We start from the raw sequence: 27,905 nt of genomic DNA, 5'->3' as shown, positions 1-27,905 counted from the left end.
CTGACGCAGAGGATGGATCTGTACAGACAAAACCTCAGGAAGATGTGCACCCCTCTCCCACTTACTTTCCCTCCGTGTACTGGCTTCTACCCAGACCCCTTTGCCTTGTCATGCCATTGCAATTTATCATTCTGTGTTTACACTGGCCAGTTTGGGGCCTGCAAGCTTCTTCAGGTCTTCATTTTTGTTATGAAAACTGTGTGCATGTAAAAACATTAAATAAATGTGCTGGCCTGGGAATGTAGTTTGGAGCCTAGTGGGTGTGAGCCCTGGGCGCCAAGCCCAGCACTACCAGCCAGAACGAAAGAAGACAGAAGGAAGCGTGGCTCCCCATGATTGGAAGCTTGAGCCTCGGTATCCCCCGGCCTGTGTGTTTGGTTGGTCTGTTCCCTAATTATACCTACTAAATAAGGAGGGCTGTCCCCCGTCAGGGTCACTGGATGGCAGCTTCTATTTCCTGCTTTACATGTCTCATCCTTGAACCCCGAAAACATGGACTGAGTGCGACTTGGAAAGGAAACCTTTCCCCTGACCTCTTAGCATTTACTGTTTGTGAAGAGGGTCGGCAAAACAGTGGCACTTGGAGTAGTGCTATCATGTTGAGTTAGTGCGGTGGTCGGGGAAATTATCGAGATAGATGTTAATACCTTGATTTCTTTTATCCATGCAGATGTGTTTATCTTCAGAGCATGTGTGGTTCCTGGGAGCATACGCTTGAGTGGGGGGTGGGGCTTGTGAAGATGCCAGGGTCTAATCCCTCAGGCCCACTCTCAGCAGCAGGCCTCTGAGGGAGCCTGAGTGGGGCCCTGGGACCCCATCCTTTACAGCCTCAGTGGCACTACCAGACCAGAGAAGGGTCTAACCTGGCTGACCCTGGAGCACTGGTGCTATGCTTATTCAAAAGGTCACAAATTTAGTAAGCAAAGTAGAAACCCTGAGTTGCTGAAGGAAGGAGAGCTTGCCCTCTCCAGGAGACTGGTGCCCTGGGCAGTGTCTACAGGCCCAGGAGAAGACGCATGTGAAGGACACACACATTCCTGCACACACTGGTGTGCCTACAAGCACTCACACATATCAACACAAGCAGCTTCACCCTCCTGGACTGTCATTCCCACACTCGCAAACACACACACACACACCTCACAGATACTCCCGGTCTAAAGGGTGACGGGGGAGACCTCACAGAAGAATCAAATGCTGGTTAATGTTGCTGCTTTTATTACACCAAGGGTCTTGACGTTTATTAGGTGATGAACATAAAATCGGCATATGGTTGTTTTAGCGGCATGCATTCTCCTCTACAGTGCAGCTTGGAGTTCAAGGTCCCTGCAGCTCGCACAAGGGAACCATGCTCCAGAGAGGAGGAAGGGGACCCTGCGGACCATTGTTCTCAGGAGAATCAGCAGCCTCCAAGTGCTTCATCTCCACAGCGGCTGAGAGACCACGGGGGCTGGGCGAGTGTGCTTGAGATCCAGGTTTGGGAACGTCCCCACATCCTCAAGCCAACAGGGTGTCCAGGTGAGTGCATCTTCCACACAGGCAGCACTGACTACGGGGGGCATGCTGAGCACTGTGTCAGAGTGAGGTTAGGCTGTCAGGAGTCCTCGGTGCAAGTGATCCTGGCTTCATAGGGAAGAATAAGACATGACGGCTGTCACAATAAGGCCACTAAACTCACAGCAACGGCAACTTCAGAAGGAGCTCTCATGGCTACAGGGAAGAAGCTCTTTCCTCTCTGACGTCAGGGACCTTTCGGGATCGGCACCTGCCCTGAGACTGTCACAGACACGGTCCTTTCTAGGCTGCACAATATCACTGAGCACAACGGAGCAGAGAAAGGGGCCACACACGTCAACGTCGGGTCCATGGCCACCAAGCATGGCCGACTGCTACTGGGGACTGTCTTAGAGGCCTTTCCTGGCTGGCCTGGGTGCCCCGAGCAACCGAAGTGCTAATCAGAAAAGAGGCTGGCAAAGGACTTCCTCAAACTCCGGATGGTCTCTGCTTTGGCTTCATCCTCATTGGCTGAAGACCGGAAGAAGGAAGACTCAGAGAAGCTGAAGGCATTTGTCAGGGACTGCGACTTGCTTGAAGATAAAAACCAAAGAGAATGTGAGGGGGTGGTGCTCCAGTGAGGCAGGGAAGGATGGAGACACGAGGCTACAACCTGGAGCCCCGCTCCCACCCCCGAGGTCAGGGTGACAGGGGACAGCGAGAGTGGCATGCTACCGCCCCTACTCCCTCCTCACCTCAGGGCCACTAAACAGAGGACGGCAGCGTAGTGGGAACCAGGCAGAAGGGAACACAGAGAGACAGGTAAGAGGAAGAAGGGATGACTCGAAGGCTGTTTCTTTCATTTATTTTTATTTTTTATTGTTTGCAGTGCCAGGGATGGCACTCAGGGTCTCTCAGCTGCTAGGCCAGTGCTTACCACTGAGCCACACCCAGCCCTGATTCTTTCACTTAATGCTGAAGGGCTCCAGGGCCCCAAGTTAATAAGTGCTGAGCTAGGATTTCTCACCCCCTCCTCTGGTGACAGGCAGGGACTCAGGGCCTGTGGGCTCCTGAGTCCCATTCCCGCCCACTGTCACAGGGCAGGCCCGGCACCAGGAGGCCCTCGTCTCAGCCTTGGTTCCGCCCCTCAACTCACGTCTGGCCGACAGCCATGTGCCTCTCAGTGACCTGATTTTCCCGTGTGAAAAATGAAGAGGTTCGGTAACACATTGATCTCTAGGCCCCCTCGCTCCTCTCCATTCTTCTCCCTTCTCTGATTCAAAGCTCAGTGCTTCCATCGCTTTCCCTGTTCCTACAGTGGGCATAACCACCTTTGCAGCCTTCCTCACAGAGGCCTTCATGTGAGGCCTGTGGGTTCTGAGCAGCATCGACAAGATACACGTCAGGCCACGACTATTAGGCAGTTTTCTAGTGAAGAAGTCCAAAACACACCCATTTTGGGGATCTACTTTTCCCTTCAGAGATTAGTGAATGATTCAGAGAGAAAAACTGTGAAGGCAAGAGCCACGGGGAGGCCAGGCCTACGCTGAGGAAGGGGACATGAGGTCTGGCTCCGCCAACAGCCTGGCTTGTCTCCTGCTCCACTCCCACAGGGTCTCGCTGCTGGGGTCTGGCTCCAGCGCTCGCTCGTCTCCTGGAGTCTCGGGTCTGCCAGCCCTCTCCTAACACAGGGTGCAGCCTGGAAAGGACCCGTAGCAGTCTCTCCTCCTGCACTGACTGTGAACAGATGCCCTGCCTCTCGCCACGGCTGGGGATGAGCCCCAGCATGCTGGCCTCCGGGAGGAGGACTCCTGTGTGCACCCGTGTAAGCCTCCAATGCACACGCCATCAGAGGCTGGCTCAGTTCAACAGCTTCAGCTTGGAGGCAGTCGCAAACCAAAGATCTGCCTTCACTTGGCTAATGGTGGTATGAGAAGGCCCAAGAGTCAGGCAGCAGAAAGTGGCTGGGGGAGCTGGGGATGGGCAGGCAAAGGATAAGAGGGGCCATGGCAGGAGCTGGAGAGCAGAGGGGGCAACGCTCCTCCCACCTCTAGAACTGGAAGACCCAGGGCAAGTGCCCACCTGGACACCTGAGCCCCAGCCGTGGGTCTGCTACTCAGCAGAGGCTTTAAGAAAGAAAGGAACGGAACTGTTCTCCGTGCAGTGACTAGATGGTCTACGTGGCCCATCCGAACCTAAACACCCACCACACCTCTCCTCCCACAGAAGATTCATTCACTGCCTCACACCGGAAGCCTGTGGGTCACTCCCAGGTCCCCTGGCTCCCACTGTCTCTGCTGAAATGAGAGCGTCTGTCTGGGGATTCTGAAAGCGGCCAGAGGCCTGCCTGGCTTGGGGGCAGCAGGTGGGACTGACAACTGTCTGTGCCCATGTGCTGCCCTCTCCTGTCCCCCAGGGGTCCTAGCACGTTCCTGCACAGGACAATCTGCAGCGAAGGAGGGGACCCCAGAGCTGGGAGCCCAGAGAATGATGCTCCTGAGCACCCCTCACACCACCGTCACACAGAGCTGAAGGTAGAAGTCGAGATGGAGCTAAGGACTTCCCCGTCTCCTGGGCAGTCTTGCTGACTGTATACCCTGGCTTGTGAGTCAGAAGCAGCACAGAATCTATTATTTAATTTAGAAGGAGGGAAACACACGTAACAGAGAAGAGGGAAGGAAAAAAGAGTGGGAGGTGGGGTTAAAAAAGCAACAATCAAACCCTAAGCTAGGGCAAGACTAGTGATGGCCAAACTTTGGGGTGCTGCTACTCCCCAGGAAGAAAGGGGAGGGTGTGCGTTTCTGCCAGACCTTACTTAGACTTCTGTGTCCCCTTTTTCCTCCCCTTCCTGATCAGCCACAACCATTCCCCTCACCAAAACACCAAAAACAAAAACCCAAAACAAAACAAAACCAAACCCCAAAACGCAAACACAAAGCAACCCGCAGAAACCCACCACAAATGTCTGGCGGGGGGCGGGGCGCGGGCGCGGCGCGGAACGCCTGCCTGGAGCTGCTTCTAGCAGCTCAGGCCAGGCGGAGGAGGGCAGGAAAGGGTGGGGAGGCACTGCCGAAAGTCTTACTTGAGCTGTGGGTGAGGCTGGGGCTTCTGCTGAGGCGCGGCCGGGGGCGGCTGGGCCTCTGCCAGCGAGCTGCTGCTGGAGGATGCATCGTCGTGGGTGGCGGTGGGGCCGCCCGGCCGCTGAGGAGCCGAGGAGGAGGAAGAGGAGGAGGAAGAGGAAGGTGGCACTGATGGTCCAGGGGGGAGTCGGCGTGGAGGCAGCACCTTGCCTGGGGGCTGCATTCCTTGGGGTTGCCCAGGGCCCCCTAGGTTCGGCACAAGAGAAACTTCATAATTTAACCATATCAAAGGCTTCCTTAGAATCTAGGCTCAAAGGGTGTGGTTAGCTAATTACTAAAAGGATAAGCTCTGTAACAAGAAGCCACCGGAGGCTCTGGGGGCTCTGAAGGGAGTCCCTGTCCTTACACATCCCCATCATTTGCTCCTCCTCAGAGACAGCAACTGAGTCACTGCAGAAGACGGAGGTGGGGGTGAGGGATCCCACCCTGTCCCCAAGGGTTCCTTGGGTCCAAGCCATCCTGCCCTGCCAAGAAGTCCTGTATTCCACACGTCAGAGGCAGGAAGGGGCAGTCGGAAGAGCACCACAGTGGGAATCAAAAAACCCAAGACGCTCCCTGAACAAGTCTTCAAGCTTCTCTGGGCTTTGGTTTTTGCAACTATCAAACCGTTAAAGAATTAAGCCCTAGTTTTAGTTATCATTTAAGAGAGCAGTGTTTCAAAGACGATAACAGACAAGAAAGCTCTTTAAAAGTGCCTTGTGCTTTCCGACCACCATTGATGACCACGGACTTACGCTGTCTCTGCCAGCTGCATGCCTGCAGTGTCTGAGCCACCCGCCCCACCTGGGTGTCACCATAGCCTTAGCTCCCACGACAGGACCCACCCTTCCTTCCGGCACTCCTCTGCCTCTCAGGGACATCCGCAGGGGCTCCAGCGTGAGGTACTGGTCAGGTGTGCGGTGAAGCTCTCCAGACAGCCCAACCTCATTCTCCCTCATTAAGGGGCACATGAAGGGACACTGTGGGCACCACCTGGCCAAGAGCCTGCCTAAGAAGAACTGGTATCCCGCTCTCCCAGCAAGAGACGCAGAATTATCTGGTAGCGTGAAGACAGACAAGCGCTCCTCCCTCTGGGGGCTGACAGGCAGTACGTGAGGTACGAGTCTCCTCAGACCTCCCGGGCCACGGGGTCTGCACACCCAGAAGCCAAAAGTTGACCAGGAGCATACTAACTAGAGGAAATGATGCAGAGTGGGCCTCGAGGGCCCAGCTTCTCAGCCTTCGTCCCAAGTCCACGCCCAGCAGCCTGCTGGAGGGAGCAGGCTCACCAAAACTCAACCGTTTGAGATGTCCCGGCCAACCACAGCTGTCCCCGCTGGAAAGGCACAATGTGTGTCTATGCTACCAGGCATCCACAATTAGCAGCCCATTTCCCCACCCTTTATCACCAATAAACAATTCATTAATACCAGGGTTAGTTACACGTAAGTCAATGCATACATAAATACATGGAATTCTGCATGTATAAGAGGGTCTGAGTTCAAATCAAACAACTGGTGAAAATGATAGATTAGCAGATTATTTCATGTTAGTTAGCTTTTGTCTTTCCCCAAGTTTAGTATCATTTGTATTGTTAGTGTTTCTTATAAAGGAATTTGGGTTGATAGCTCAGCTTCTTGTACCAGAAACCTGCATGCTTTCCCACTTATACAGAGATACTTGAATAGCCAGAAACTGTACAACTTAACACTGAAGACAGATATAACTTTTCCTTTATTGCACATTAAGCTGTACAAGAGTCACAAAAGAGAGGTACTTCAATCACACTTCCAGCAGTGGCTGAGGGTCTCCCAGCTGGATCAGTACAAAAGAAAAGGGGACAACATCAGAAAAGAAATGGATACAAAACACCTGAACGCAATCCTATACTGTGACACATGTCCCCCAGGCCACAGAGTTGTCCCTTAGCATGCTGCCTGAGGGCCCAGGACAGTCAGGTGATGCTGTCTGCTCGCTTTGGCAGTGGGTCCTAATCAGCTTCTTCCCCACCTGAGAGGCCTTGGCTGACACCATGCTGAGCCTGACTGGATTCAAATGGCAACTTTGTATTTGTGGCTCACAAATGTCACATGAAAAGCACCTGGATGAACACACTGATAACATGCAGAGAAGCAACACCACTCATTATCAGCTCACCACTTGACACAAAATTTAAAACAACAAAAAAAGGTATTCTTCCATTTCTTCCATTCTGAAACATGTCACTTCATTTCCTTCCACCATTCATCTGATTGGGAAGTACGCAAGGACCTGGAAGTTCATATATGCATATACAGAAGTACTCACAGCAGGCCAACTGCCCTCGCCACCTAGGGGCAGGGTCACCGGCCAGGACACTCATACACTATGCATTTCTCTATGGCCTCAGAATTTGCCAGCAACCTGAGGAGGAAGCAAGGATTATTCCCCTGGGTACATCACTCATGCTACACGCTACCAACACTGCCTGTGCCTTGGCTCTTGTGCTCCGGAGTGGAGCATGGCAGTACGGAGGGGAGGGAATGTAAAAGGACAGCCAGAAGCAGTTCCTCTCAAAGGCAAACTGCTGGCATGAACTCCAGCAGGCCGTGGTGCTGGAGAAGGCTGCCTGGTACCTGTCCCCGGCCCTGCCCAGAGATGGCAAGATGAGGCACTTCCCCTGACCCCCCAGTTTATTTCCTGCCCGTGTGCTGCTTGCTGGAGGAGGACGGGCTGGTGAGGGCTCTTTACACTGAAAGCCTCTGCCCACAACACACACAGATGCTACATCTGAGATGGCTCTCCCTAGAGAGCCCTTTACCCTGGGCCTCTGGAGGACCAGAGCAGCAGCTAAGAGAGAACCCTCGGGGTTCAGCAGGCAGGCAGCACACCCACTTGGGTGCCATGGGCATTTCCGATTTACTGTCACGTTAGGAGGCCTCAGGAATGCTCAAACCCTTCCAGCCTTTAAGTAGCTCCCTGCATTCTAGGCTCAAGATTACTAAAGAATCTTTTCTGTGCATAGGCCAAGCTCTGGGGCACCCGAAGCAGCCCCAGTTCCACGGAGGCACACATATGGCTGGTTCTGACAAAGCAGTCCGGAAGCAACAACTTCGGGGGCCTGAGATGAACACACAGAATACTTACAAGTTCACTTGGATATTGCACATTGGCGGCCCCATGGGGTTTCTGTTCTCTGTGGTTTGTTTAATCTCGCAGCTAATTAGTTAATAAGAAAACGAAGGGTACACTGGGATGTGAAATACAGAACACATTCTGGAAGTAGTTTGTTCTTTGTATTTCATCACTAAAAGCACAAGAGCTGCACAGGGACAGCCAGCCTATTCACATAAAGTCAAACTGCACCACATTTTAGCAAGTGGAGAAAATGGTAGATGCCTCCAAATTCAACAGAGGAAGCGATGGACATTAGACCTCAAATATCTCTTAGAGTTCTATCTATTTACCCGAGTCATGCAGAAAGGAAGCAAAAGCACAGTTCATGGAAGGTCTGAAGCACACTCATGGAGGTGGGGGTTTCGTCTGAGCCCCAGGGAGGCGGACGGAGCTGGGTCTTATTTTCTGGTTTTTTTCTTCTTCCCGTCCATCCCCGTGCTCCTAGTTTACCCCATGTTATGTAATGCTTTAAAAACACTATCAAACCACCCAGAAGACAGTCACACTAGGCTGGGAGAGGCGCACTTCTTTTGTACACTGTTGACACACAGCCCTGGAATCACAGGTTACAGAGGAACGAGAGTGCGCATTACAAGCACGGACAGGAACAGGTGAAGAACCTCACGGGCTGACACTGCACGGGAAAACAGTCCAGGCAGCAGTGGGGGCGCCGCGTGGGCTGCAGGGCTGCCGCTCCCTCCCGCTCTCCTTCCTTTCCTTGATTTTTTTTTTTTTTTTTTTTGGTTTAAAATTTCTGCTTTGAAAAAGAACTAGCGATCACTTAGGAAGCCTGGACCTGCTTTGGCCCTACTGCAATGCCGTTACAGTCGAGAATGTACTGTAAACAACCTTGGGGGGGCGGCCGCTGAGGCGGGGTCTTGCTTGAGTCTGGGTCCTTGAGTGTTCCGCTCTGGAAGACAAAAATGCAAGAGATAAAAACAAAACTCTGAGTGAATTCCACAGAGAATGGCTAGGCTGTAGCGTTCGGGTGGGGTTTGTCACGAGCCTGTGCTCTTCCCCAGGCCTCAGGCAGTGGCTGGGCGAGGTGGGTGCCTGACACACACCGCTCTTAAGACCCGTCAGTCCCCTTCCTCATTCACTCCCTCGGGCTTGCTTTTTCTAGAAGCCGAGTCTTCCAACCCCACCTGGTTTCTTCTCGGGAGCCCATTTGCGAGCATCCACAGGCCTGGCTTGCTAAAGGGAAGGGGATTCGGCACCAGCTCAAGGAACAGGGCTGGGTAAGGGGGAACCGGTGGCTGGACCTGGTAACCAAGGTACCAGAAGCTCATTTCTCACCTGGAATGAGCAAAGTGGGTCAGTTCTGAGACTGGGGTCTAATCCACTCTTTGGGCTGGGACCCCCACGGGGAGGGACTGGAGAGAGGACAGCCATGTGTTTCCCAGAACCCTTCTCACCCAGAAGGAAGGAGCAAGATATTAATATCTACAAAGTGCTCAAGGCCTAGCTGTTTCACATTTGCCCAACATGGCTCCAGACCCTTGCTTCCTGTCCTCCCAGAATCCTACCTGGGATTCTGAATCTGTCTCAACGAGATCAAAGTCGCACATGACTTAGTCTATCTCCCACCTGTGTTAAAGTCAGGGAGCACTTGGAGCTTGACTTCAGCAAATGGAAACAGTCTATGGAGCCTAAAACCTGCCAAGGTGCGGATGCTGATGTCACCAAGGGTGGGCTGTGGAATGGGCCCGCTTCTTCACCTAGTGCCCTCTTGCTGTGACGCCCTCCCACAATCCCGCCGGACGATGTACCTCCTCTTGTCCTCATTTTCCCTGGGCTTTGATTCTGGTCATGCATCTTCCCTGCTGTCTATGATGGCCTGTTTTCAGCCCCCCTACCAGAAGTGGTGCTACTCTTTCTAGTTTTACTGTCTTTTGCTAACAGCCTTATTTCAAACTACTGAAGAAGAGCAATGAAAACTGCCCCTGTACTAATAAACCTCAATCACCTGTGAATCACAGCCAGAAACCAATACTCCCTTTCTCCCAAGCCCTCTCACCGGATCCGGGAGATTGGCCCTGGGCTCTAATCTGTAACACCCTTCCCCGGTGACCCGGCCGGGGACCACAACACCCGACAGGCATCAAGATGCCTCAGTTGCTCCCTCGTGACATCTAAGATTCACCAGCTTCTGTACAAACCTGACAGACCTCTATCAGTTCTTCCTTGGGTGAGAATAGTCTAACTCTTTCCCCTCTTCTCTCTCCAATCTGTCTTCTCCATGGCTACCTATTATCCCCTTAAGCCCTTTCCCTGCCTGTGCTACTTAACTTCTCTAGGTACTTTAGAGCTACTACTTACAGAGCGCTTCCTGTGTGTCAGCCAGTAGAGGAGCCCTGTTTCGCTGTATCTCCCTCGTACCTCACAACAGTTTTACGGGGTAGGTACAATTTTGTCAGCATCCCTCACTGCTTCAGCACAGCTGGAATGAACCTTCCCAGCTTTCTCTATTCTTTATGGCCTAAACATACCTGCCCCTTCCTGTCCTGACCTTATTGTTCATTTTCTAGTCTAGGTCACATCATCTACGTCCTGGCTTCTCACTGAGACAGATGCTCAGACACAGGACAGCAAAAGACACGGAGCGTGTAGAGCCAATAGAATGGCTCTTGCCAGTCCCCTCCCCAGAGCCTCGCTGCAGCACACTGAGGGTTGCCAGTGAATGGACGCAGATGCTGGTCAAGAAGAGCTAATGATGCTGTCCTCCAAGAACTGGTGTTTCAGAGAGGAGTACAGGAGATCGCACAGCAAGACAGCAGAACCAGGGCCAGTTGGCCAAAGCTCTAGAAAGGCAGACTTTCACCCACATGGAGAACTTCCCACTGTAAAACAGGGGGATCGGCTGCTTTGGGAGGTGGATGTGTTTAAGCAGAGGCCAGAGGGTTACCTGGCAAAGACATTGCAGAGAATATTCCTCCACTAAATATGAGTTAAATAAAATGAACACTATGGTTTCCCCTAACCCTGAGAAACTAGGATTCAAAAAAAAAAAAAGAAAAAAACCTTGAAAGTCTTCAGTGGAAGAACTCAGGCACTCCCAGATCCGCTCAAAGTGGAGGTCCTACCATGCAGGCTGGGCCTGGCTCTCCTCAGCCACACATCTACACGTGTGAGATACTCAAGTACATGAGACTGAAACTGCCCTATTCGAAGCTCTGCGCTGGAGCCCAGTAATGTCCTTGGCCACCCTTGAGGGCGCCTAAAGAGCTTCTCCTGTCCTAACTCCATCAAGGATGTGGACTGAAGACTTCTCAGGAATATGCTAGGCCTGGAGGATAGTCTCCAAGGACTGTCCCTTGCCAGGCTGAGACACTCTGGCTCCTCCCACAAGCCTGCTGTCTGCTAGGAGCTGAGGCCTATTCCCTGTGGGTTTGGCTACCATGGGATCTGTCTCCGGTCACCGAGAGTCTCTTGGGATACCAGATTCCACACAAGTCTGGCCACTCAGGCGTCACTGCCAAAGTCTGGCCCGGAGCCAGCCTGGAGCAGCAGGCCACGGTCAGATTGAGCAGCAGTTTCTCTCAGGAAGTGAGGCTGACTCAAACAGGTAAGAATGCGAAGTCCAGTGCTTGTGACCAAGCTGTACACAAAAAGGAAGGGGGAAATGGCTTTACAGCAGTGTAAGAAAAACCCCAAACAACCGTGGGCTTATAAGGTGGCTGGAAGCTCAGAGTTTGTGATGCTGTTGCCAAAATCTGATGTGGCTGGAGAAACAGCAGTGTCTCCATGAGGAGGGTCAAGATCCTTTGCTTTTTCAGCTGAGCAAGCCTCATGAGAAAGCACCATCACCACTTCTAGTCACCTCGTTTAAGGCACATGGTAACAGAATAAAAAGTGTCTCTTAAGCAGATAAGAAAGTGTGAAGTCTGGGAACAAAAATCTTTCCTCCTGTGACTGGGAAGATTATTTAATCTCTGAATCTTGGTTTCCCAAATGGATACACTGTAAGGACAAAATGAGGTAACCATGGGAGACTTAGGGTTTGCAGAAGACTTCAGATTAGAATCTGTTTCCCAACAAGGGCTGTATTTGGTAATAGTGAGCTTCTTGGCACGAGAGGTGTTTAAGCAGAACCTGCACAGACTCTGGTCAGAGACACTGTGCAGGGGGCTTGGACGGTTATGGGCAGATGACTTCTATAGGCTCTTGTGGCTCGCGGTGTCCATTAATTCCATCACACATTTTCCGGTGTCTGAGATGAGACAAGAGATAAACTCTGCTCAATAGTGCAGTCTTGAGCCCAGCAAGACCCTAGGGCTGAGCACAGATGTCCACAGGCAAAGGCCATGGGCAGCCTGGTAGGGAGAGGAGGCTCTGCCCCCCCATGGAAGCCAACTAGCCTGGTATCTTGCTGCACAGAATCCTCAGGGCTTTCTGATCAGGGAAGCCAAGGGCCAGGACAGAGCTGGTGAAAATTACAGACTTCCCAGGTCAAGAGAGGAGAGCAAGTATTTTCCTTACACAGGGCTACAGACACTCAGTTCTCTCCATTCCTACCTTTCCTTGTGTGGCAGTGGGAAATCAAAAGGGCTGCTCATGGGACTGAGCAGAACTCCCTGGACTGGAGAAAAGAAGACCTAGCTCTCCTCCTGGGCAGCATGTGACTTCAGGCAAGCCATACATTAGCAAAGACACAACTGCTATCCCAAGCCATCTCACATAAGGGTTGTGGGCCTTAAAATAACAAATGCACTTTGTAAACTGTAAAGTGCTAGGCAAAGCAGTGATAGAAGTGAGCATCACTATTATTACTTAATAATAGCAAATATTCCAGAGGAATGAAGTTATAATGTTAGAACTGCATGCATCAGTGGAGAAGACACTGCTGGGTAGCTTCCTATCACCTGGTGCATGGTGGTTCCATGTGCAGAGGGTTCTGGGCTGGGCTATACCATGCCCTCTGCATATCGCTGACTTAGTTCCAGCAAGGCCCCTGCAGATGTGGCAAAGCCAGTTTAGAGAAAGTAAATATTAGCTCTTTAGGTGACTGGGAAGGAAATCACTGGCCTGGAGAGAAACCAAGCCCATGGATAAAGGTCTGTGGGTCTTTGTCAAAGGCGCCTTTAATTTGCCATCCTGTGACTTTCAGCAGACAAGCTGAGAGACAGGAGTTCCTATCTGAGGTTCCAGCAGGATGGAAGGCTGAGGAAGGAAAGACATTGAGTGACTCAATTCTTGAGGGTTTTTGGCCTGAGACCAGCTGCCCCCACCAAGGAGGAAGGCCTGTGCTTGGTCAGCATATCTGAGACAGGAAATTGGGAAAGGGTCCCAGGGTCTGGCCCCAGGAAAGGGGCCAGGCCAAGCTCCTTGCTGGACACGCTGCAGAACTATTCTGATCAGCTCCCCCAGGCCCCACTCCCCCGGTCTAGGACCCCAGGGAGAATGAAGCAGCAGGAAGGAATGTGCTCCGGAGGTTATAGGTTTACTCAGAGCAAAGGGGACGGCCTGTTTTCGGCACCTTGGGACCTTTCCAGGCTCACCCCTGCACTTACCAGTGCCACCTCGCTTCCTTTGAAAGGTTATGAAAGGTGCCCAGGGATGAACTGCTTCTCCTTCCTTCCTAAGGGCAATCACTGCTCTGAAGGCAGAGCTCAGCTCTTGCTTTGGGGCTCTCCCATAACCTAAAGACACCAGAAATGTCCCAGGGGGGCAATCCACAAGTCCTATGGGGGCACTAAGGATCTGGTCACCCTAGGTCAGAGTGTCAGCTTCAAGTGATTAAAGATGTCCCTGAAAGTTAAGACAGTCCCAAAATAGTCAGTTTCTCTTAATAGTCTGTTATGGGATCTAGTGACCAGTGGCTTCATCTGAACCTGCCCCAAATCTCCTCAAATTCTCAGCTTACATTCACTGAGGAACGGAGTCTCCAAAGCCAGTCCTGTTGTGGGAAGCAGGAAGGCCTTGGTTTGTCCTAACTTTACCTCTCTGAGCTCAAGTGAAGCCCATCCCACATTTGGGATCTGAGGGGCAGCAGCATCCCTTCCCTAAGTGTACAGCCCCTGGGGCTCCACCTCTCAGAACAGAGAGGTCCCTTCTCCGTCTTGGCCTCCTTGCACTAAGGGACCACAGCTTGTAGAGTCTTCGTGGCTGCAAAGGCCTGTTTGGAACTGCATTATATCTCTCTTTAGGCCAGGCCAGCACAAGAGGCGTGGCACAATGTCCCACCAGAGCCAAAGATGCTCTCGTCACAACCTTCCCAGTTCCTGCGGCCCCCAGTCTGGATCACACTTCCTAGATCTGGAAAGAGATTTTGAAAAGTCACCTGCTCCACCAGTCCCAGCCGCAGCCCACCCTCATCCTGTGCCTGCCTGAACATCAGCAAGGATGTGACAGCCACACGCCGCTCCCCAGAGCAGCCGTTTCCTCTCAGTAGTGTTTGCAAGTTCACTGCTTACGCTGCATCAAAACCTGTTTTCCTGCAGATTTGCCTTTGGAAGCGTTTCTAGCACATGACGGCATCAGAGCTGAAGGTGCTGAGTCATGGGCTCCTTGAGGCGGCTGCCTCCTCCCCACCCCCAGCCTTCAGGTCTCTCTCTCCTCAGCACGTTCTGGTTAGAGGTAAGAGTTTGTCCTCGTTAGATTGTGACTCCTACACTGAAAATGACATTCCAGGTATGGTTTGATTGGCTTAGGGACAAACTAGAAATAGAAGCAGCTCATCTTCGCTCTGGAACCAGACATGTGTTAATGCTTCCAAAGGCTGAGTCTCAGAATCACCCCCCCGTGAGTCTACCTCACAAGCCATACAGAAAGCCCGCTCTGTGCCATAACTGAGGGGCACTGAAGGGACCAGGCCCTGCTTCCGTCAATGCCTGAAACTCCTGCATTAGCAGTTCAGCCTCTGGCTCTGGAGGATGTTACAGGAAAACAGAAAGAATGAGGCCACTTTGAGAAGGCATGAAAGCAAGTCAGCCGTGTGAAGGAGAGGACCAGGACATGGCCTCTGCGGAATGACCTGAGAGCTGTGTCCGCAGAAGTCCTCTCTCTTCTTTCTGGAAGATGTGGAGTGCTCCCACCTCTCCAGAGGGGTACAAGGCCCATTTCCGATCCAGGATGACAGACCCCAAAGGACAGTGAATACGTTAAGAAATTTCAAACTGGTACACAGAGGTAGCTCTGTAAGTATAGAGCCAGGAGGTTTTGGCCATCCTTGGCCACCAGGTGTCACTGCCACCCTGAGAACAGTGTCCCTACATGTGGAGAGGGTCAGTTGTCTCAGCAGCTGGCCAGAAGTCCCACTAGACTAAAGCCAAGCTCCCATCAGCCGAATCAGGCTTTGCCACCTGCCTCCTGGCTCTCACGGATGTGGCTACTCCTGCCACGGCCTCATTCCTCAGAAGTGTGCACGGCAGCTTCAGCACCCCTCGTGGCTGGTTTTCCATGATGGACCAGGCTGGGGGGCCGGCCGGTGACCAGGGAAGGTGCGCCCTCTGCTCACTGCCTTCACGTTCCCTGTCCAGTGGCCCCCTTCAGTGTCCTTCTGTGGCCACAGAAGTGAAAGCCCTGGTGGGGGACTGCAGGCAAGGACCGAGAGAGGTAGGCAAACCGCTGGGCTCTTCCGCAGCCACTCTCAGGCCCGCCAGTGGGACCTGACTGAGGGAGTGGTGCTGAGGCAATGACAGTGCCCAGGGGCCCCACTGGCCACTCAAAATCCAGGCTGAGCCCATCCTGGTAACATCCTCGATTCACATCCCTGCTACCACCAGGTCTCCACTGGCTCCTGACATCAACTCCAAAGAGGCTGACAGGACAGTAAAAAGATGGAGAGTGAAGTGGTGGGAGTGGTTTGCCCAGAGAGGAGGAACATTTTTTCCCTGTCATTTGTAGAGAACTGCTATCACAAGGGAGTGATACCACTAATAACAAAAAGCAGACATACTTAGTTTTGTGATTTCCATTTAGATATTCTACAGACAAGAGACTGCACACAGACAAACCACTCCTCACCAACTTTTTTTTGTGTGTGTGTGGCAGCCCTGGGGATTGAATCCAAGGCCTTCTCCCTGAGCTACAACCATAGCCTGATTTTTGTTTGTTTGTTTGTTTTTTGAGACAGAGGTCACTAAGTCACTATAGTGTCTAGGCTAAGCTTGAACTTGTGATCCTCCTGCCTCAGCCTCCCATGTGCCAGGACTATAGGCTTGGGCCACCCCGCCCTGCTTAGTACACCTCTGATGTATAGTCATGTGCCACATAAAGACATTTAGGCCCATGGCCAACCACACACATGCAGTGGTCTCACGAGATTATACTGCCCAGTGACCGCACAGCCTTTAGTTTGTGTGAGTACACTCTTGAGCATGCAAGTGCCTGAGACCTCAGTTAGATAGCCAGTGGTTAGGCGACTCAGAACTGTATTCAGTGGCTGCTAGGTGCCCGATAGATGCTTTGCTAACCCTGGAGATAAAGTGGGTGGCAAATCCTGACTCCTGAGGAACTTATATCCTAGTAGAAGTGGTAAACAAATGAATGGACAAAAATAATTTCAGCTGCAAGTGCACCCAGAAAATTAATGAAGGGAGAGGTGGTAGCCAGTGAGTAGGCGGCAACTTTGAACTGACTGCTTGAAATACCAGTTACACTGTCATGAAAGAGCAAACTGTGCCAGAAGCTGGTGGGCATCTCGGAGAGAGAACACAACCCATACGAATGCTCTTCCCTTACCAATGTAGCTAGGGCAGGTGAACAGGAGGTAGGATGGGACAAGGGCAAAGAGGAGCTCAGCACCTACATGGAAACTGGCTAATCTGCTTGGGGGAAATTAAGTGAGGGGGGAGACAGGTTTAAGGGAATAAAACATGACTTCTGCTCTAACTATGTTAGATTCAGGATGCCCTTTAGATAGATCAGGAAATGTGTCAAGCAGGAGTCAGATGTGTGAATCTGGAGTTCAGAGGATTGGTCAGGAGGTACAGGCCGGCCAGGATCTCCAAGGAACATGCACTAACAGGGTTCTGAGCATTGACACTCAGAGGCCCAGCAGAAGTGGAGAGGTCAGTCAAGAAGGCCGAGAAGAAGCCAATGGGGTAGAATGAAAGCCAGCCAAGGGTGGCCATAGGATCATAGCAGAGAAAGCGGTCAACTACACCAAAAGCTACCACAAAGGCAGCAAAGTGAGAACCGAAGTGACTTGTGATATAGAGGGGACTCTGCCAAGAGCAATTTCAGTGGGTGGTGGCTAAACATGAAGTAGGTGATGATATGGAGACAGTGGCTACAACAGCTTGAGAAGAGTCACTGTGAAGGGGAGCAGAAAAATGGGGCAGCAGCTGGGAGGGCACTGGGGTTGAGGGATGGGTTTTGACTTTTCAAACAGGAGATGTTTACATGTGGACGCGATCATCTTTTGGAGAAGGAGAAACTGATGATGTAGAAGGTTGGGCATACCTAGAAGCAAAAAGGAGGGGGGATCCAGCTCACAGGTGGAGGGTGGGCCTCAGAAGCAGCTTTCTGCGGGTAAAGATGCAGGGCAGTGGGGAGATGTGACTGCAGACATAAGAAGGCAGTTGAGGGTGGAACTCTGGGGCCCTAGCCCAGCATGGCTGGCCTCTCTCCCCAAGCATAACCAGTTTGCCATCAGCAGGTACAAATGGGACCGCCATAGTCACAGCCTTGAGCCCAAGCTATAGCATTTTTCCAAGTGTGACAAACCATAGAGTTCATTCTGTCTTCTGGGTGGCCTTGGGTCAAGGAACAGGCTTAGGAAGAAGCTAACAGGGGACACAAGAAGATAGCATTGTATGACCTGTGAATTCAGTCACGATTTCAATTTAGAATATAAACAACTTCTGGCAGAAACTCTTATCTCATAAAGTCCTAGGGCTATTAGCTAATTTAAGCTCACTCTATGGACTAGGCCTTTCAGCATGGGCTGAAAGTATCTGAGAAACACTTGCTATGTGAACTAAACTATGTGTGCAGGGAAGAATTTGGTCTTGCCCCAAGAGAGGTCTGGCCTTTGTACCGAGAAAGAAACCTCTAAACTTCTAAAATGTCCAGAGTGATAGCAGTGTCTTTCTTATTTGTGGCAGGTCCCTTAAGCCACATGATATTGGCCTGACCTCCAGGGAAGGGGCAGCTGGAGACCAAGTTTGACCAAATGATCAATTCATTTTACACTGACTCTGAGCACTAAGCTCACGTGAGTGGCCCCGGCTGGCAGTGCTCCACTGCACACCATCACATTTTAATGCCAGGAAGGTAACACAGTTAAAGGCAGGGATGCTGGGCCTCTGAACTCTCCCAGATTGCTCTGTGCATCTTCCTCTGGCTTAGTTTTGCCCTGTGTCCTCTCTCTACAACACACTGTAACTTTGAGTGCAACAGCTTTCTGTGAGCTCTGTGAGTTCTTCCAGTGAACTGTGGATCTTGAGGTGGCAAAGGATCCCTTGAACTTCCACTCAGTGTCAGCAGTGAGGGCAGTCCTGCTTGAGAGTGGTACTGCTGGACTGCAATCCCAGCTACTCAGGAGGCTGAGGAAGGAGGATTATGTCAGAGGCCAATATGGGCAACTCACCAAGTCCATCTCAAAAAGTAACAAAGGCTGAGGAGAGCTCAGAGGTAGAGGTCCTGTGGGTTCAATTCCCAGTATCAGCAAAAAAGAAAGACTAGTGGAGGCAGTCTTATGAAGGATGGTGCTCTCAGACTGTAGTTTGGCTAACTCCAGGTGTTACGTGACCTTAGAATAAAAAGGACCTTGAAATCATTTCATTCAGTGCCATTTCATAGGTGAGGGAACACAGGTCTGGAGAACAGAAGCAGCTTGTCCGAGGTCACAGGATGTTATGGCAGAGGACAAAACAGCCCTTGCGTGTGCTGACCTCAGCATGGTACGCTTTCTATGACACCCTGTCATAGTTTTTGAATGTGAAGTTGAGCAGGGAAAACTTACCCTGCCCTCATGCTGACTTCACTGAAAGCCATTCCTGCAGCAGCTGATATATTTAGGGAAGCTTATTCCTTACTATATTTGCTGCTTGGACTTTGACAGATCATGTATTTCTCTTTAAAATGTTTAAACTTCAATATTTATCGTCTATAAAGCAATGGATACTATAGCTTGCGTATGGTGTGAGCGTGTCCCCCCCCCCCCGGGGTTCATGTGCTAAAATTTCCCCCCATGATAGGGTATTCAGGGTGTGGAAACTTATTCTAACTATGGTGTTTTGAGGTGGGGACTCTAAGAGATGGCAATTAGGGTGGGATCAGGCTGTCAGGATGAAGACCCAGGACTGAATTCTGGGAGTTACATAACATAGATCAGAGGATGCAGGTACACGTGCACACTCCCTTTCCCCCGCTCCAGGATGCTCTGCACCACCTTGAGACTTCCCTAGTAAGGCCGCCACCAGATGCTGCCCCTCAACCTTGGACCCCCAGAACTGTGAACTTCTAGGGTAGTAGCCTACCTCACCTATTCATTTTAGTAATGAACTGATTTAGGGGCTTGTACCAGAAAGTTTCTGTAGGGTGAGTTATCTCTGCGCTATGGGTGTTTTGTGCTTTCTGGGAAGTTTTATGCTTCTGATGCAACCACCATAGGTCTGACTACGTTCTCCACAGGCAGTTGCTTCACTCTGCCATGTGGAACTTGCAAATATGGAGGGCCAACTCTCTACACACTCCTCTAGAACAGGGGCAAGCAGTAATCTGTCACTCATCCTCTAGAGAAGGGACAAGTCATAAAATGGTTAACAGGTTACTTCTAATTATCCACCGGGGTATACTGTGGTCTAAAAGACAGGACTATGTTCAAATGTCTTGATTTTTGTCACATTTACCAAATTATAAAATCTAACCACAGGCCTGATTTTTTAATAATGATTATCTTTCTCCTCTTTCCTCCTTCCCCTTCCCAACCCTCAGGTGATAGAGACTGAACTCAGGGCCTTGTGGATTCTGAGCACAAGTACAAACTCTACAACTGATCTACTCCCCATCGAGCCCAACCCTGGGGGCACATTCTTACACAGTCACAGGACAGAACAGTGCAAGTCAGCTAAAGCTGTGCAACACTCACAAGGGCTGATATATGATGACATTCCGCTGCACACGACTGCTTGCAACTTGGGAACCCAGAAAGAGGCAGAGGTGCTATCTACTAGCCCAGAAGTTCTAATTCCCAAGCGCCAGTGATGACGGACATACTGCATTCTACTCAAAGACATTATCCGAGCACATGAGATTTTTAGATGTTGCATCTCATCTGACAGGTGGGGAAATCGATCCAGAGGGAAGTGACTTGCCAATTGTCAAACATTTTATTTTACTCCATTTTGGAAGGAACTATGTCTTAAGCTTTATGTTTCTAGGTTTTTAACAACAATATAGGATATGGACTAAAATACCAATATTCCACCTTGATGATTCAGGTTCATTATTATGAATATCAGTAGTATTGCTATACTATGATTCTGTGATCATCTAAAGTCTAGCATCATTTGCTTCTATCCTAAGCAATTTGGACTGTTTTTTACTGTTTCTTCTCCTCATTAAGTACAGGGTTTTCAGCCTTTTCTTCCTTCTTATTGAAGAGTTCCTAGAAGCCAACTGCTCTGTTTCTGAGTCAGTACAATTGGTGGGTGCAGTATGATCTTGTGAAAGCACTCATCTTCCGAAACGCGAATGATATTCTCCAAGTGCAGGGCTCTAGGGACCCAAGCCCAGACCCTGTTTCCTTACAGAATAGTAACAGTTACCCTTTACTAAGTGCCTCATTTTGTGCATGTCGTACTTAGGTTGTTCATTTATGTCCCATAACAACCCTATGAAATAGGGGCTGCAGGTACCTGTCTGAGCCACAGATAAGGACTTTGACCACTGACACAAAGCCAATTGGTTAGTTCTCATTCAAAGCCAACGTGTGAATCATTATTCTATTCTACCTCCCTAACTGTTTGAAGCTGGCTTTTAAAGGAAAGATTCCTGAGAATTCTGATTTACAAATGAAAAACCTGAATTCCAAAAAGGGTTCATCACCCCTCCCAGGCCATTATACAGCTGTTGAGAGAAAAGGCTTCTTTCTCACTATTCCAAATTCTTACCGCTTCATTATACAAAAGTCCAGTGGAGAGAAGAGCTTGGGGATGTTTCTGAAAAATGAGATGCCTCCTTCATGGGACTCTTCATGGCTCTCTCTCCCTTTCTCTGGCCCACCCTAGACCCACAGGGCCCCATGGTCCACAAAACCTCCCGTGTGGCTTTCCCAACCGACCTGCAGCTGGGACACAGTCACTGGGATACGACTGGCCCCAAGTTATGCATCACATCCCTGAAGAAGGACATCTCCTCTCCCTTAGGAAGAAAAGCAGATTTTTGAGTTTTCCCTTATGACTCTCCCAGAACGAAGGACCTGATTCTCTCATTTTCACAGATCAGCAGATTTCCCAGAAAGATCCTTTCTTTACACATGTGTTGTGAATAGCTAGGGAGTGCTCCGACCCAGCCCTTCCTCAGAGGATTCTCAGTTTAAAAATGCAGAGTCGCTGGAGACTCCACGTTTTGAAAAAGCACTCCGGAACTCTATCTCTGCACGGTTCTACAGTTGCCCTGCAGCGTGCTGGGAGAAGGCTCCCACAGTTGGGGTGGGAGATAACCATGCCTCTAGAGGGACAGAAGGGAAAGAAGGAAGAGGGAGAAGCTCCTTAGATCCCATCCAGGCCTGTGGGCATCTGACCTCTACACATCCTAGAGCCTCCAGCCTCTATAGCAGCAGTTCCTGGCCTTTCCGTGTCTCTCTGCAGCTGCTTACCTGTGGCTGCTGGGTGGTCAAGGGTCTCTGAGGAGACACGACCGGAGTCCTGGACAGCAGCTGGTTCATCTTGCTGATGACCAGCTCGGTGATGAGCTGTCTGTCCTCTGCTTGGTGTTCTCCAATCAGCGGCATGCTACAGTCCATGACCTGGTGGAAGATGCAGCCAGGTGAGGAAAGCGTCTGGAAACATAAAAGGCCTGGGAGGGTCTTTTCAATTAGGCACATCTTAAGCCAGCAAAGACAGGTAGGTGATGAAGCAGGTGGCCTTGTCTTCAGGGGGAAGCAATTTCCTCAGAAGAAATTGGAGCTTTGTCTTCTCTTCCTGTAAATCTTGGTCTCGGGCCCTCTCCCGTTCCCTCCACCCAGGCCAGGGCTCAGTGAGATGGAGACTGCTGGCTGAAGACAGGGGGAAGTGGCAGAGAGCAAGGAGAGGGTAGAGCCTAGGGCTCGAGGTAGCAGCAGAGGGGCAGGGAGACAGGAAGGGCGTCCCCTTCAGTCTCTGATGGATGGCAGGCCATTTTCATCCTCATGACCTCCACTGACACCATCTCTGTCTCCCCAGCTCGCTCTGCTCACTGAATGACTAGGCTCTTGTCCTTGTTCCTGACCTGGGTGACCTTCCCTATTTGCCACTAATCCTTTTTCTTCCTGCGTCTTGAGGCCCAGATCAATAATTTTCTCCATTAGGAAATGACTGCTTTGTGGCTCAAACTCTCTCCTTTATGGAGGAGAAACCTGAGACCCCCTTGCAGTGGGGAGGTGTGGCCACCCAGAAGGTCACAGGGCAGATTGAGAATCTAAACCCACCTTGGGCTCCTCATACTAGTATCTGGAAGCACCACCAACTCCTGGCAAGGAGCCTTGCCAGCTCCCAGGAAGTCTGGGCAGCAATCTGTGATGAATTTACACAGCTGCAGGACTTCCCTCTAGCACAGGAAAAAGGAGTCAGCAAAGTTGTGAGAGAATCAGGCTGAGCAATGTGTCTCCAAGGCTCAGAGATGCTGAGAAGAATCTCTTGCATCTAGGCATCCAAGTTGAGACACTGACTTATCCTATGGCCTTAAGCATTCACTCATGGCATTGGGCCTCGATTTTCTCACCTGTAAATGAGCAGGCTGGACAAAGTGACCTGAAGGTAGATCTCGCAGACTAAGAATGTGAAGATCCCAATAGATTCCAAGAGGAATGCGTTGGGCTAGGGCCCAAGGATCCCAGATCTGGAATGAATTACCTATGGCCTGGGTCAGCTGAGCAGGCTGAAATAGCGCCTCTTCCCACAGCAGAGGTACCTTGCTATGCCAGTCTCCCATAACTCGGGAGACTCTAAACTAAATGCTGTCTGGGCTGCTCACATAGTTTTCCAGACAGTGTGGCCTGAAGCCTTGAGTGCTATTTCTTACTGAAATACTCTGTGGGCCAGACTTACCTCAAAAATGTAGTCTTTCCCATCTTTGCCATGTACAGCTTTGACAGCACAGATGTCAAGGCCGCCAAACATCTCAGAGCAAGTGTCCACCCACAGCTTGTACCTGGCAGGGATGGAAAAGTGTCCCGAGGGGAGGGTATTATTAGCTCATTGTGGGCATGCTTGCTGATTGGGTTCTCCTGTTGCCTTCACCTCTCCCATTCCGCATGCTTGGACCCCAGCCCCCACCAAGATGGTCCCTTGTTTACAATGCCTTCCCTTTCTGCTTTCCCAATCCTACCCATCTTTCCAAGGCCAGAGCAGGTCTCACCTCCCCGAAGGGCCCTCCTTGGCTATCCCAGCTCATGCTAACTACTACTCCTTTCTCAGGGCTTCTAAGGTAGGCGTGTCTTTACCTCCATAACTGAGCATGCAACTGGATCCTGCCAGGTCTGGTTAACAGGCTGCCAGGGCCTTTGTGTCTTCTGTGTCCTGTCTGCTGAGAGGCTGCCTTTGGGCAGGCTCACTTCTTTCCCTTCCTCCTCACAGCAGCCACCCTTTCAGTGGGGCTCAGACTCTTCCCACTCACCTGTCCGACATGGCGATCTGCTCTAGCATTGCAGAGCCGGTGTTCGTCTTCCAGTTCCCTGAGATTGATGTCCTCCTGCAACAAGGGTCACCAGGGGTAAGAAAGGCCACAAGCCAGACCAGCAAGAGGCAGGCATGCAACCTTCCAGAATTCAGCTCACTGCCTCTTGCACCAATAAGCACACCTGAGAGCTGTCTGTTGAGCCTCAAGCCCACTGCTTCTCCCAACCCCCGCCTGTGAAGCCCTCCTTTCTCTACAAGGGTCTTGCTCAGGAAGGTCTGGCTCCACAGAGCTTGTCCTAATCTTCAACCAGGTGAACTCTTGCTCCCCTTAGAACTCCTATAGAACTTTATCTGTACCTCAGTGACAACCTTACCTCTACTTTTTACTTTAGTTATTAGAGTTCAGTCTTAAACCAAGACTGTCCACAGCTATGGAAAATACCTGGGGTACACATTGTATCTCATACTCCTAGTGGCCTACTTGCTCAGCATCTGGGCCAACTCAGTCTGAAAACCAAGCCCCACTCATCCTGGGAACTCTGCAGGGTCCCGTTGGTATTGCCCAGTGTTTTTCTTATTGGCAAATTCAGTCAGTCATTCAACAGGCCATTTCTGAGGGCCACTTCTAGATTAACAGTGTGATCTGGGAAGTCAGTAAGCCTCTCTGGCTGGCTTATCTATCCTACACAGCTGACAGCATCAAGTCACCAGCCTCTGCTGTGTTTACTGCACACTCCAGCCATGAGCACGCTCTGTCAATTAGTTTGAGCCTAAATAGGAGGCAGATGACCGGGTTTCTGGTTCTGGATTTTCTCTTGACATGCTAGGTGACCATGGGTGAGATACTTCACCGCTCTGAGCAGCTCTTATCTGTAAACTCAGGGTTGCAGATCAGTACTCAGGGACCAATTGGTACAGGTTTAAGTAAACTGTAAACACTAAGAATATATTTCTTAAATTCTTAGCCTTCACCCAGACACAGTCAAGGGGAAAGGGCTGGCTTAGGGGACAGAGCCCTCCACGTGCTGTTATTACCACCAGCTCGGTTGGGACAGTGTTTGATGAGGCTGTACCACTTCCCAGGAGGCTCCTCCCTGAAGAGCTGACTCCAGACATGGAGAAGCTGTAAACCAGCCCAGTTTTCTCAGCTCTGAGGCAGCCTTGTGAGGCCACTAATGGTGACAACAGGTCTCACCCTGGGTGGTACTGAGGCTTACAAGGTGCCTCCTCACAAACTCCGCAAAGAAGCCTCCTCTCAAACCCCTGCCGTGAAAGGCTGGAATGTGGGCCTGCTTTACTGACAAGCAGAGGAAGACCCAAAACGTCTGGATGGCTTGTCCAACACTGTGTACCTAGCCAAAGCAGATATAGACACAAATCCAGAAACCTTGGTTCCTTCGGTGTGATGAGATTTCCCTACACCCAAACAGCTGAATGGTTTGCAAACCTGAGTAGAAACAAAGAGAGAAAAGCCACAATAAAAATAACTCTGTTTTCCTACATTGATGGTTTAAAAATACAGTATGTCCTTGTGACCATTCTCAAGTCACTCACTTCCTTATCCCCAGCGCAGAACTATGAAACCCAGCAGAGACTCAGAAACTGGTGTAAATAATAATGATGTCTCCTACATTGGTGTGGTCCACTGAGACCTCACACCTTTGCCTAAACACAGAACACAGAGCTCAGATCCCACAGGCTCCCCAGAGTGTGGGAGCAGAAGAGTACTGAGGGGCTGGCCACTCACTAATAACTCAACTGCCTCTGAACTGGCAGGTCACATGACCTCTGCGATGGACCCTGTTATGTCCTGAGGGAGAGGACAGGACCAGCACCTTCTTCCCAACAAACATGGCTGCTTTGGCCATCCAGGGTGAAAGCTTAGGGGCAGGGAAGGAATGCTGAATGTCATCTGACCTCTGCTAAGCCAATTCCTTCTTCTGAGAGCAGAGATGGCCACAAGTCTAGGGAGAGGTGAGATGGAGAGAAGCCAAGAGGGTCTAAGCCTTCCTTCACATCACTGCTGGTCCCCACAAATTAAAAACAAGTCAATGTCCTCTAAAGCTTCTCCAGCTGCCCACTTTCCATCAACATTTGGTACTTCTCTTGTGCTTCATTTTAAATTGCTTTTAGAAACCCTATGCCTTAAAAAATGTGGTGTCTCAGGATGTCCACTGTCACCACTCCTATTCAATATAGTTCTGGAAACATTAGCCAGAGCAATTAGACAAGAGAGAGAGATAAAAGGAATAAGGATAGGAAAGGAAGAAGTTAAATTATCACTATTCACCGATGACATGAGACTTTACGTAGAAGACCCCCCAAAACTCCACCAAAAGACTTCTAGATTTAATAACCAAATTCAGTAGCGTAGCTGGATACAAAGTCAACACTCAAAAATCAATAGCATTCCTGTACACAAACAACAAGCTCACTGAGAGAGAAATTAGGGAAACCACACCCTTCACAATAGCGTCCAAAAAAAAAATGAAATACTTAGGAATCAATCTAACAAAGGAAGTAAAAGATCTATACAGTGAAAATTACAGTACCCTGAAAATAAGAGATCAAAGAGGATTTCAGAAAATGGAAAGATATTCCTGTTTATGGATAGGAAGAACCAACATTGTGAAAATGGCCATACTCCCAAAACTGCTATATACATTTAATGCAATCCTGATCAAAATACCATTAGTATACATCAAAGATCTAGAGAAAACATTCCTAAAATTCATTTGGAACCAGAAGAGACATAGAATAGCAAAAGTAATCCTGGGCAACAAAGGCAAGGAATGGGACACCACAATCCCTGGCTTGAAATTATACTACAAAGCTACCATGATAAAATCAGCAAGATACTGACAAAAAAAAAAAAAAAAACCAGACCTGAGGATCAATGGAACAGATTAGAAGATGCAGACACAACTACAAATACACTCAACCACCTTATCTTTGACAAAGGGGCCAAACATGTTCACTGGAAGGAAGATACCCTCTTTAATAAATGGTGCTGGAAAAACTGGCTACCCACATGCCAAAGACTAAAATTGGACCCATGTCTATCACCATCCACTAAACTAAAGTCAAAATGGGTCAAAGATTTAAATATTAAAACAGAAACACTAAATCTATTGGAAGAGAAAGTAGGTAGAAATCTTGAAGACACGGGGGTAGGCAGAGAGTTCATGAACAAAAACCAAACTGCACAGGAAATACTTCAAAGAATCAACAACTGGGATCTCATCTTATTGAAAAGTTTTTTCACATCAAAAGAAATCACCAACAGACTAACAGGAAACTGTCCCTCAAACAAAAGTCTTCTATCTAGAACATAACAAGAATTTTTAAAAAAATCAGGCCCCCAAAATTCAAAGACCCAATCAAAAAATGGGCATCTGAGATGAACACATACTTCTCAGATGGAGAAATACAAATGGCAAATAAATATATGAAAAAATATTCAACATCATTGATCATTTGAGAAATGCAAATGAAAAACAGTGAGATTCCACCTCACCCCAGAAAGAATGGCTATCATCAAGAAATCAACCAATAACAAATGCTGGTGAGGCTGTGTGTGAAAAGGAACCCTTCTCCTGTTGGAGGGAGTATAGACTGTTGCAACCACTGTGGAAATCTGTGTCGAGATTCCTCAGAAAACTAAGATTAGATGTCCCATTCAACCCAGCTATTCCGCTTCTGGGTATTTTTTCAGAAGAATTGAAAACATCATACCACAGCAATATATATGTACCCATATTTAGCATGGGTAGCAGCACATGTTTAGCAGCACAATTTCCCATAGCTAAATCTTAGAAACAACCCAAATGCCCATCAGCTGAGGAATGGATAAAAATATGTGGTATTTTTATACAATGGAGTATTACTCAGCTATAAAGAAAGATAAACTCGAGGCTTTTATAGGTACATGGGTATAACTAGAGACCATACTCATAAGTGAAATAAATGAGACCTACATGTATAAACATCATATTGTCTCTCTGATGTAACACACTGAAAGAGTAAATAAAATCTGAAAGGTACAATAGATATTGTGAAAGGGAAATAAACTGTTCAAAAGGAAAGAATAACTGGGATGGAAGAAAGAAAGAAAGGAAGGAAGGAAGGAAGGAAGGAAGGAAGGAAGGAAGGAAAGAAGGAAGAAAGAAAGAAAGAAAGAAAGAAAGAAAGAAAGAAAGAGAGAGAGAGAAAGGAAGGAAGAAAAAGAAAGGAAGAAAGAAAAGGAAAATATATATACACACAAGATAGCTAAGATAATTGTACTACTAATTTCTACGGGTTTATTGAAAGAAACAATTAATGTCCAATTATTTGATCAATCTTGCATGCCTATATCTGATACTTTGAA

The 27,905-nt window shown here is 49.5% G+C and overlaps 1 protein-coding gene across 1 annotated transcript in view; it reads right to left on the bottom strand.

Moving 5' to 3' along the window:
- Window positions 1-1,195: 1,195 nt before the first annotated feature.
- Window positions 1,196-27,905, bottom strand: part of Syn2 (synapsin II) — a 48,340-nt gene continuing 21,630 nt past the window's right edge. The window contains exons 8-13 of the mRNA XM_013515353.1: window positions 23,535-23,609; window positions 22,967-23,069; window positions 21,538-21,687; window positions 8,619-8,679; window positions 4,577-4,820; window positions 1,196-2,087 (exon numbers count right to left, since the gene is read on the bottom strand). Of these exons, the coding sequence (XP_013370807.1) occupies window positions 1,952-2,087; window positions 4,577-4,820; window positions 8,619-8,679; window positions 21,538-21,687; window positions 22,967-23,069; window positions 23,535-23,609 (769 nt within the window). The 3' untranslated portion in view covers window positions 1,196-1,951. The remainder of the gene's footprint in view (window positions 2,088-4,576; window positions 4,821-8,618; window positions 8,680-21,537; window positions 21,688-22,966; window positions 23,070-23,534; window positions 23,610-27,905) is intronic.

Source organism: Chinchilla lanigera, unplaced genomic scaffold (assembly GCF_000276665.1).
Source record: "Chinchilla lanigera isolate Chin_1 unplaced genomic scaffold, ChiLan1.0 scaffold00028, whole genome shotgun sequence".
NCBI lineage: Eukaryota > Metazoa > Chordata > Mammalia > Rodentia > Chinchillidae > Chinchilla > Chinchilla lanigera.
This window is presented reverse-complemented; position numbering and strand designations above follow the sequence as displayed.